This window comes from Morone saxatilis, unplaced genomic scaffold (assembly GCF_004916995.1).
Source record: "Morone saxatilis isolate NCDOM2014 unplaced genomic scaffold, NCSU_SB_2.0 Contig9, whole genome shotgun sequence".
NCBI lineage: Eukaryota > Metazoa > Chordata > Actinopteri > Moronidae > Morone > Morone saxatilis.
In genome coordinates, this window is record NW_023340268.1 from 9,854,763 (window position 1) to 9,867,262 (window position 12,500).

The 12,500-nt window shown below is 37.4% G+C and overlaps 1 protein-coding gene across 1 annotated transcript in view; it reads left to right on the top strand.

Annotated features, from left to right (window-relative positions):
- LOC118343277 (CUB and sushi domain-containing protein 3-like) overlaps positions 1-12,500 on the top strand; it is a 323,719-nt gene that overhangs the window by 189,334 nt on the left and 121,885 nt on the right. The window contains 1 exon segment of the mRNA XM_035682048.1: positions 10,690-10,767. Coding sequence (XP_035537941.1) covers positions 10,690-10,767 — 78 coding nt within the window.

Here is a 12,500-nt window from a genome sequence, read left to right on the forward strand (position 1 = left end):
AGACGAGGACAAGGTCCTACATAATTATACAAGAATGTGTAAATTATTTATTTTGGTAATATTGCAGCTACATGTAAAATGCATAATATTAAAACTCAATGGAATCAGTTCCAGTGTCCTTGTCAGTCCTCAGATAATATCTTTACCTTAAGGTCATGGGATGAGTTTCAACTGTATTTTAATAAGGAAAGACACCACACTTGTAGAACCTCTAACTTAGAGTTGGCCGTGTCAGTTAGATCAATTTAAATGAGGGAAAACCCTTACAAATAGCAGACATCCCCCTTTAAAAGCATAGACACTTGTGGCGGTTGGGTGATGGGGTGGCTAAGTGACAGCGATGACAGTAGAGAGACATAACAGGGAAATTTGTCCAAATGTCCTTCAGCCATGATCATTTGTTGACAGGAAAGCCTTCCTAGTAAAGTCATTGTATAATAACTGAGGTGGATCCCTAATGTGATGATCAAATTAAAACTATAATTGTATTCCTGCTTGAATTTTTGCTAAAAGCTTCATTACTGTAATTACTGTTTGAGACCTAAAGGCATTTACACTGGAACAACAAATCAGATTGGAGTTTGATCGTTTTTATGCATACTTCTACAGATTGAATTTGATAATACGCTGGTGGTAGCTGGACTTTTCAGCAGCTTGTTTGGGACCTAAAGATTGCAGGTGTGAATGTGAGGACAGGTTGGGAAAACCATATTGTGGTAAAAGGCTAAGTGATGCTCAGAGTTTTCTTTAGTAAACCACCGAAACCCAGATGTTACATGTGACGTGACCAGGTGTCTTACAGTATGGTCGCACCCCCCAGCAAATACCCCCCTAGGCTGTAGCTGGAAGTGCGAATGTGTTCTCAGTCATCTTGCCTGTTAAATAAAAAAAGAACATGAACAGCTCTCATCCAAAGCTAGGAACCAGTGATTCATGTTGCCAAATAAACTCTGAGTTGTCAACAGCTACAGGAATTATATATGAGAACGCAATTTTACAGTAAATTTACCCTTTAAATAGGTCAACTTTTATCATTTTCAGGGTCATACTTTTTTTAAGATAAATGTTCTCGCTATGTAATTATTTATAACAAGAAATTGGGGAAAAAGTTATGGATTACCTAGCCAGACAGTGAGTCATACATGCTTTTCAGTCATCCTGTGAGTGACAGTCAGCTATCCAGCCACCAGTTGTGCTAGCCATTCAGGTAACTGCTCCTCCAGCTAGAAATATATGCATAATGTACAACAGTGTGCTAAACCCCTCCTCCGGACAGTGATTATCTAATCATAGCTTATCAAGTATTGCAGGCCTTTCAAGCTATGGATATCTCCACATGTGTTAGATGCGTTACCTACAAAGGTGCACATCATTAACCTATTAGATGGTGGGGTTACATACCAAAAAGCCCCATTATGTTACCTTAGCAGTGCCCTCTCTCTTTATTGGATGTAACGTTACCTTAGATAGTAGTGAAATCATACATGGTTTGAAACTGCATACAAAAGAGTTAACCACTTAACAAGAGAACAATATGAGTCAGATCTTACATTTTTCCTTATCATGAATAAAAAAAAATAAGATTTGCTCTACTATAATCTGTAATACAAGAACAATGCTGTTTCTTTATTACTGCCATAAAAACACAGTGTCTTGGTTTGGGAGTGTTTCAATCATTGTCTACATATTTTTTTAATATTAAAGTGTTGGAGCAATCAGAACGTCCATATGTAATACTGTCAAACAGTGTAGACAGTGTTTTTTCTTGTTAACATTTCTTACTATACTCCTTAATATATTCAAGTCCGGAGATAAGTGGAGGTCATCTGATTCCAGACATCGTGAAAATTAGTTGAAAAACCATAAAGAAAGTTCAAAAGGTAGTTTCACTAAATAACTGCTTATTTCAAAATTCGTTAAGTACTTAAAAGTACAATAATGCGATGGGGAGTCAATTTGTCATTTGTCATAATATTGCTGCCATCTTCATACTGTGCCTAAAGCCAGTGAATCTGATTTAATTGTCTGTTGTTACTGTCATCAATCGTCATTCCACAAGTGTTTTATAACTCTCTCTCATGCAACATTTTCCTCACAGTGTAATTTAATTTTGTTAAATTCCAATCATTTTGAAAGAGACCAACATCATCACACACAAGAAACCAGCCACATTCCTACAGTGTAATTGTCATTCACAAAGTCATCCAGTCAATCCACTGGTCAATCTGGATTTTACTACTGTTGCACTTACTGTAAGTAGCTCCATTAACAGTGTCAGGCAAAAGCCTAGAGTGTCTAGTCAGTCAGCCAGTCAGTCAGCCATTTGGTCTGGCAGTCAGCCAGTTCAAGGGTCAGTCAGCCAGCCATATAGTCAATTGAATGGTTGCCAGTGGTTCCATTTACTGTACGAATTTTAGTTTGAACACTGAGAAATAATGTCTGGCTCTTATTAATTAACATTAAAATTACAGAAAGTGGAGGTGAAGGGGGCAGAAAAAATATGAGTGGAAAGATCCTGGTCATGCTGCAAAGTCAGAATGTCACAGTTTACCTGAAAAACACAATGATTAAAAGCACAAAATGAACTTTAACCTCACTAGAATTCCCATGTCTAAATCTGTTGAATATTGCAGACTTAAAAGAAAAAAGTGTGATCAGTATTCAAAGCAAACAGGGAGGAGGAGGAGGAGAAAATGCCTGAGAGAATGTGATTGAGAGAGAAATACATGGATCCGTTTTACTGCATCGTTACTACAGTATTCTCTCTCAAGCATTAGAGGCTGTTTTTCATTCTCATGATTTATCAAATGATTAACTCATGTGTACTGCTGCTTTTGGATTAATTACCAAACATTTCAAGAAAAACCTTGTGTTATTATTATTCCTTTAAGGTAAATCTTTACAGTTAAAGGTCTTGTACCCTGAATGTTAGCCTCATCTTGTATTAACATGCCCTTAATGCTGTATTAATGTAGAGGTCTTTCAGCAGTTTCACTATATGTGCAAATCTGCAACAATTAATACAGAGTAATACAGTGTGGTGATCACAAAATGTGTAACTTTTCGTACTTTTCTGATGTTGATTGGCTTGACATGTCTGCAGCTCTCCTGATTCAGCACTTGCCAAAAGCAGAGCTAGTGCTCGAGAGGTCTTTCCCAGCATTTCACAGCATATTTCATATTTTCACACCTTAAAAGCAAACATAAATCCAAGAGTATCACAGTGTGGTAGTAGGTGCATTTTTGAGGTTTTTGCAATGGCAGATTCCAATCAATTCCAATTCAAGCCAAACAAATGGCTGGCTTCCACACAACCTTCTATAACAATTTCACTATTTTTGCTATGCACCTCTCACCACTGAAAGTTATACGTTTCAGTTAATCCAGGACGGAGGAATTTTCCCCCCGTGACAGAACTTAGGGAGTGGTTGGACTGACTGTTCTCGATGACCTTCGTTGGTCATCCTGTTTGAATTCGAGGTAGCACCTCAAAATCAATAGACTTTCAGCCTCCAACATTTGAAATGTTTAGAAAGCATTTTTTCTCCAACATCAGCATAATGAAAATGTCACATCTATCTTCTGATTGCTGTATGTCAGAGGAAACTTGACACTGACCCTAACCTGTGACTGTTTTTATAATGACCCACGCACAGAAAATAGGAACAGTGCAGAGATTTTTAGCAGCCTTCCTCTTGATTATGAATGAAATTTACCTCTAACTTTACTCAAATTAGATGTCAAGATCTGCAGAGACATCACCTTCTGTAGTCACTCATTCGGCCACTTACAGTTTGCCACTGTGCCCCCTTGTGGCTAGTATGAGATATGTGAATGTCTATGGATGACGCCATTAACCAAGATTATTAAGTCACACCTCCTCCCCTAATGGATGCATATAGAGTGATTTTGCATCTGTTCCATTGCTCAGACACTTTGTTACAATACGTACTATGCATTTCAGACACTTGAAAGCTGTTTACATACTGGAAACCTTACATTTTATCACTGAAAGATAAAATAAAGACATTGTGCTCCTTCTGGATTACAAGAACACAAGCTTCCTTTCTTCTGTAATTTACCATTGTTTACTGATTATTCATGGTTCTTTCTCTACTGATTATGTCCTAATACAAAAAAATAAAATCTTCAGCATGGATGGGGTTTTGCAAATTCTGAGGGTTACACTGATTAGATATTCTGTCCACACACTTCCCTGCATGGTACTCTGCTCTAATGCCCAACCCAACACCCTCAACACCTGGCTGTCAATGTGTGTGTTTGTGGATTGTGTCGCTGTGTGTGCCTGTGAGTGTGTCCATGTGCTTTAGGCATATGTGTGTCCTTGCACGTGTGTGTGTCTACCTGTTCCTGTACACATAGAATTGTGTGCGTCTGTATGTGTCACTCTTGTCACCGCTGGTGTATCTTCTGCTGCTCTGTATATGTGTCATTTATAAGTGGGTGTTTCTTTATGTATGTGTGTCTATTTTAAGTTGATGAATTTATCAAAATGTGTACTTTTTATATGTAATTGGTGTGTGCTGCTGTGTTTGTGTGTCTGTGTGTGTTTGTGTGTGCGTCTGTTTGTCTGTTGTCTATTCGGGTGTCAGGTATGAACAATCTGTTTCCTTCCCTGCAGCAGAACCTACCAGTCACATCCCTCCATCATCTCTCTTCATTACTTATTCATGAGTTTCTGTGTCTGCAGGGCTGTGATTGGCTCTTAATGAACAACTGACGGCATTATCAGTCAGCCAATGCTATAGCAACAAAATAAGTCAGTCAGTACAAAAGAAACACCAGTCAACCAGTGGTACGGAAACATTATTCAACTCGAGCAGTGAGACACTATACCCCTCAGGGAGGCTGACATATTGGATATTGTCGACTGCATGGTACCTTTGATATGACTCTCATAGTGTCTCAAACCTGCTCGTGATCAAGTGCACACATCTTGAAATGCTCTGGATAATTACAGCCAAGGAAAAGCATTTAGCACATGTGGAATATACCATTTAGTTTTTGTGTAAATAAATTCCAAAGTCCTTTTCCTTGTCAGCCTTGGCTTAAGAACCATTAGTCAAACTGAGTAGAGAGACACTGTGAGCCTCAGGGGGTTCATATGAGCTCATAAATCTATGAACTACCCCTTTATCATCTTTTATATTATTTTGGAGCTTGCATTTCACCGGCACTGGCTTTCATTGTTGACTCCTTTTTCAGCTGGTGCTCTATCAAAAAGGCCGTTAGCACTGGGATCATTACAGTAAGTGTAGCAGGGAATGCAGTGTACTTGGTTGAATAAATGCAGCTAGTTTGCATAGACACAATCTGGTGATGTTGTATGATCGCTGGTCTGTGGTTACAAAATAGCTAATCAAATGTAGAGGATGTCTACAGCACTGACAACTGTCCTCACACACTGATTGCGCTCACTAATTGAATATATTAAAGCTGTGAATAACTCAGTGTGTGCAAAGGTATTTATTCAGAATTTGTAGCCAACCCATGAAAAAATAAGAATGTTTTGTATTCATTACCTTAGAATGAGGTGATCTACTCTGATGTAGGTGCTATAATAAACACAGTGGCACCATTTGTTGGTGTAACATTGGTTTAAATGGGCACCACACTATGTTGGTCTTATCAATTAATTTTGGGTATCAAAACTGATCAATTATCAAGATAATAGATAATAACTTTAATTAGTTAGTTCCTCAGGGCACAGCCCTTAAAGAAGGGAAACAATAGCTAATAAGTGATTGATTCTGTCACATAAAATACACAAATCTATCAATATGGAAATCTGATAAATAATTAAATTAATAATTACAACCAAAATCACCATATCAGTAGCTTAAGCAGAATGATCTGGAGTTCTGCATGGGAGAGGTTGGTATCACCCACTCTTTTATTAATAGGCCAGCATTTATAAACACGACCATTTATTAAAAAGATAATAATGTGAGTGCGCTTCAAATGAGCACGAAACACGTGTTGGTCAGACACAAAGGAACATGTGAAAAGCGTGAGGTTTGAGTTACCTCCCCTTCCTGTGTGTGCTGAGGTTTAAAGAGTTAGTGGCATGTAACGATAGTATTGAGGTGAACAAGCAAGTATGAATAAAATAAGTGAGTCATTGAGCTGGATCCTTCCTTGGGATGCTGTCCGTGTGAAGCGGTGTCTCAAAGACTACAGTTACAGCCGTGACCTAGGTTGAACATATTGACATCGTAACAATAATGAAAATCAGTACATTAACATTAACAGAGGGTTAAACAGTCCTGTGTTTAGCCGGTAACCCTGTTAAGTTATGTGAATCTGTTGACTATCCAGGTTTAAAAGAGTTGTCGTCCTGTCATTAAAAGTCCTTGCTGTGCAGGTCGCGGGAAGAAAGGTGTTTTGCTCTGTTTACTTTGTTTTCCTGCAGCTCACAGCTCTGCGTTAACTTTCCTTTGTGTCACTCCTGTAGAGTCAGCTGGCAGACTTTGTGTCAACTTCTGCAGTTTACTCCCATTACACACTTTAATCCTTTCTTGTGCCTCGGCGGTGGGCCTGATCGCACCGAGGTCCGGAGGCTTATCACCCGGTGTGGGAGAGGGAGAGAGAGCGGAGAGAAAAGAGTGAAAAGAGGACGAACAATGGGATGCCGAGGAGTTTTGTTACCAGGACACTGTGCCATCAAGTTGTATCAGATTATGGTCACAGGAAGTGACTGGATGAGAGGTAACAGGAAGTGGCCCATCACAATAAAAGTCCAGTTAAATCACACCGAATGAACAAATGACAAAAACAGATAAGTTTGAAGGAGCTACCAGCCACAGCATCTGCATGCTCAACCATTTCCATAGTCAAAATCTCCTGATCATCTATCTTTATCAATTTGGGCATCGCCCTTTAAAATCAAATCCAATCAGACATTATGCAATGATGTTTGATGAAATGTAGCAAGTTTATAAAATCTACCGGCCCCTGCATCTACATGTGCCACCAGTTAACCAGTTTTTTACTATATTATCATTCATTATCTGTTTATACACTACAGTAGGAGTTATAGTTGTTGATAAAAACTGAAATAAACATGTATGTCACGTATAAACCATTTACTCAATGTTATACTGCTTATAAATCTTAATAGAGCTCATAGTGCTCATATTGGTGAACATGTGAATTTGACTGCTTATTTTGGAAATTTAGACAGATACTGTGTTTTGGGCTGATTTTCAAAAGCCTTCCATGATATTTTAGTCCTCAGTCTTCATGTGTTACCATAGTCAGCAGGAGATTTTTGCTTTCCCTTGTGGGTACATTAAAACAGCAGCGAGGGGCATCTAAGGCAAAAGCTGATGGGTTCAATCAAAGTGCGTGATGCCTGTCTGCTTGAATCACCTCCGTAGAGAATGCTCCACTGTTCCACACTAAGACTCTTAAGAAATGTGAAATCCAGATGGTATTGAGGTGAACAAGCAAGTATGACTAAAATCAGTGAGTCATTGAGCTGGATCCTTCCTTGGGTAACAGTGTAGCTCTAGCTTTTGGTAATAAATTTTGAAAGAGAATAGAATAGATTTTAGTCCGTATCAAGGCCTACATCAGGCTCCAGCAGATGCTTTTGTTATAGACTATGGTTCAGCGTGTGTATCATGGAACTAGGTTTTTTCTAAGTTATTTAACTTAAGTTCAGTTCTTATTTATTCTGTTGCTAGCAATATTTTAGTTCATAAATATGGTTTACTAAAATGCTGATGCCCTTCCATCTGTCGTTTGCAGTAGAGCTGCTGCTTGTAGGCTAGAATATTAACATGGGCATATTTAACTTTGATGCATATTCACACAGGACAGGTTTTATGATGCATATTAACACAGGCTTTATAGTGTGAATGAATATGCACAGGCAAAAACAAATTTGACTTTTAACTATTTTTGGCCCAGATTTCCCATTTTGGCTGCGTAACTGGGGGAAATACATTTCAAACCTGATTGTAGGACTTTGATCTAGATCAGAGCTTCCCCTCGTTGTAGAAAACAACAAGAGTCTGTTGATCATCAATGTTCTTAATTTCTGACAATTGGGACATTTTTAAATAGTTTAATCTGAAGGCAGTGATACAGTTGTGTAATATATTGTTTCTCTCCCCTTTTTGTTCTGTTTTATTGTTGCGTAAGGTTTTTTTTATGTCCACAAATGAGAACAAAACCAGCACATGTTAGAGGGACCAACGTCAGGTCTGCAATGCAGTGGAATGGAAAATGTCTTCATTCTCTTCTTCCTATCATAGTTTCTTGGGAGCTATATTTTTAAATACAGCTGTCTGTAGTTGTTCCAAATTGTTTGGGAAATGACATGAAAAATAAGAATGTGGGGGGGTGGGGGTGTATGAATCTCTACTCTTAAATATTATTAATGAGATACAGTGAAAGATTCTTTTTATCTAAGAGAGTACTATAGCAGGTATCAAGCGTGCCCCCCTCCCTTCTGAATATCTATGACACCAGTGTCAGGAATAATACATTTCATTCTTTGTGTAGGTGGATTCCTGTGAAATGAGTAATAAAGTGTTTTTGCGTGTTTTTTATGTGAATACTGCTTTGAGGCAGCATAAACCATAAACAGTTGTTACACATGAGTTTAAGATGTAATGTTAAATCCATAGTTGTTCATGATTAGTTTGACTTATTGATAATGAATTACACATTGTTCCCCACAGTATCAAGTCTAATGGTGACATCATTAATAATATGAACAAACATGATGAACCCTCAAAATACATCAAGGCCTGAAGCTGTAATGTGCTTTTAAACCAAAAATCTATTACGTGTTGAAATAAATCACCATTAAAAGTCACCATCACAGTAGACCCTAAAAGTACCAAATCCTGTGAGTTTTTATTTACAGCTATAAATGGATATTATTTCCTAATCCCCCAGCTCACGCAAAGGGACATTCTAACCTAAACCTCAATAAAAAGCAAAATAACTCAACCCACAAACTTCAGCTTTTATTTGCAGTTACACCGCCTACAGTTAGATGAAAACCTTGTGTGTTGTAATATTTTCTTTGCTGTCGGACGTGCTACATGAGGTATTTTTGTCACATTATCGATGATTATCATTGCTATTAATTTTTGAAGGAAGATGATGTATCATGTTTCAAGGTAAATGTAATATACTAGTACTATGTTTACTGTCTAATGTTCAACAGGCAGTGTAAATGTGTAAGTATCACATGATATACAGTACTTTACGTTGCTAATGCTGTGGTTACAAAGTATATTTAGACAAAATAAATTGCCCTGCTTAGTAAAAGTATTCATCTTAGACTTTTAACATCTATTTAACAAGATTAATTAAGTACCTAGTAATACATTTTTCATTTAAATTGAGTATTATAGGGTGGAGGTTGGTATCTGTCACCCTGGTCACACATACACACATCATACTCACATACAGTTGGAACCACATTAAATTATCATGCTGGTAAGTTAACACAATAATGCACGAATGGAGATAATGTTCAGCCACTTTGCATTAGATTAATTGTTAGCACATTCATCGATTTGGTACAATGTCAACATTTTAAGTAGGGTATGTGCATGTTTGTAGTGACACTACGATAATTATTGGCATAAAATACACATGTAATTTAACCACATCAGATATAATGTAACTGATGTATGTGCATATATGTAGCCACCGTATACCATTAGGTAATTGTATCACATTAACTCATCTACCATTTGTCACCATTCAATGGATTAGTCAGGTCATTATGAAAACGACGTCTGTCAGCCACTTTATCAGACATTCATTAAAGTGATTTGTCACTGTAGTTTGTCATTCGGGACAAGATATATTTGTGTTTATGTTTTTATTATTTATGTTGGTACTATATTCATTTATTTTGACAGAGTAGAGCAGAAAAAAATCAAATCTGGAGGGAGTCAAATTGAGATTACCCCAAGGCGTTTTGATTTTATTATAATTGCATGGATTCACACACAGCTCTCGCCCACTCACTTTGTCTTCCATACTGTTTCTTTCCAAACATACATGCTGAGCTATAGTAACATACAGGCACAACATTGCTAACCCTGCATTGAAATGATGTCTCCCATGTTAGAAAACAGAGCTCATGCTGACAGGGATCCCTCCGTCAGTTTGTCTGCTCTTGTCTTTGGTTTACTCTGATTAAAGGAACCATTTATTTTCTAACGTACCATTATTTGAATGCTTTGATTACAGAGCTGCATCATTGTCATTTTGATTAAAGCTGCAATTTCCTTTACCAGCTTTTGTTCAGAATATGATGGGGCTTCCAACAAAACACCTCGACATCTGATGTATGCATCTGAGTGACAGAGAGAGAGAAAGATTAAGCTTCCTATGAACAAATGGTGCTGAATGGTGCTATTGTTGAAACACTTTTTCCTACTTTCCTCTGTCTGCTTCTGTACTTCTCTTTTTGTCTCTCTCTGGCTCTCTCGCTATCTGTGTTCACCATTTTAAAATTTACTTTGCCTTTGTAACTTTCTTTTCTACTGTACTCTTCTCTCTCTCAGCATTGTGAGGGAGAAGAATCTGCCATTTTTTTTCGAATTCCTTCGCTAGGTCTCATTTTTTCCCCCACTTTATCCAATCTGTTCTCTGATTTTTCTTCTCTTTTCTGTATTCTGTTCTCCTCTGCAGTGAAGCGATCAGTAGATTTTAAATCGCGGGGCGTTAAATTATTCCCTGGCAAAGACTCCAGCAACAAGTTTTCAATATGTGAGTTCACATCTTAATGTCACTATGGCTAATGAACTAACGTGTGATGGCTTGATTCGGCTTGGACTGGCTTGTTTTTACATTTGGTTTTGCTTTCTTTAATTTGGTCTCTTAAAAAGGCTGTTAGTTTCAACACTTTTGTGCCTCTGTTTATTGACAGCAAAGAAACATCTTGTGTTACCTATTTAGACATGTGGTAACGTCTATTCATGCAAACATAGTGCTAAATTTTGTGACTGACATGTTAAAATGTGACATTTTTTGAGACCCAAATGGGTTGAAAATGCCACAGCCTTTATAAGAGATTGCTCTTGCATTCTGCTTGACTGCTATGTTTTTGTTGTTTGATGTTTTGTATATGTATTTTTGTCATGGTGTCTCAGTTTATGCATGCTTCTTCCTGGCTTGCTTTGATATATTTAATCATAGCTTGTTCTGATAAGCTTAATCATGGTTTGATTTGGCTTGCTATGGGCTTGTTTAGGGAATGTGAATCAGCTGTTGTTACATTGTTTACCGCCCCCTTCTGCCTCTTCTCCTTTATTTCCTCATCCCTCTCGTCTCTCTTCTCTTCTCTTTTGATCACACACCTAAACCAAAGTTTTGTAGACCTTTAAACACAATTGGGGCATCAAAGCAGTTATTGAGTTTACAAGGCCAATGGAGGAACTAATGTCCAGTCTCTCCATCTATATTTAAGTTTTGGAGTATGAAGATCCATAACCTCTCACAGTTTGCAGTCATTTAATTGTGGGTTTATTATTAAATGTTTTATACACAATACTAAAATCTACACAAAAAGTACAAAAAGTTCCCCTGTTAATTAACTGCTCTTATTTTGGAACTACCACCATTTCCTTTAGCTTTGTGAAATCCGAAATTGTAAGAATAAGTCACTTTGGAAACTAATTCTGTGATACCCTGAAGTGAAATTATCAAGTGTAAGGGTGCTAATGGCGCATAAGTCATTTGACTCATGGTAATGTAAAAATGGCCACATGAATATTATTTCATTCAGTTCAAAGCTTTTTCAACACTGTGACATTGAGAGAACATGTACTAAAAGCATGAAAAATCTCTCAGAGAAAGAGCAGTACCCTTTGTCACTGAAATGTCACTTATTAAAGCTGTCAGGACCCACTAAAACCTCACATATTTTAGAGTTATTTTATATCCGATTCTTTATTTTTTTCTCACTCCCTTGCATCTTTATTATACCTCTGCTGCTCTCTCTTAGTCTCTATTTCACACACATAAAATCACCTACTCTCACACATTATAGTCATACTCTGATGATATTAATTTACTTTTATGTTTCCGATTTAGTTTAATCACAAGCAATACGGTACACACATGTATTACACACACACATATATATATATATATATATATATATATATATATATCATACTCATACTAACATAAACATAATACTGGAAGCATGCATATGCACTATTTGCCCGCTACAGGGCGGGAAAAAAAACATGTGTAAACATACCTACGTATGCATCGATTGCGAGACACTCACATACATACAGATAAGTAGACCTTACTCTGTCAATGTTGTTATTTGGTTTTCGCATGCTTGCTAATGATGCATTTTTTAACCATTTTTGTTAAATTTGTTCGTAATGTTGCCCTATTTGTGCTTGTCCAGTTTTGTGTGTGTGTGTGTGTGTGTGTGTGTGTGCGTGTGTGTGGTGTGTGTGAACTCTTAAATAAGCTGTATGAGC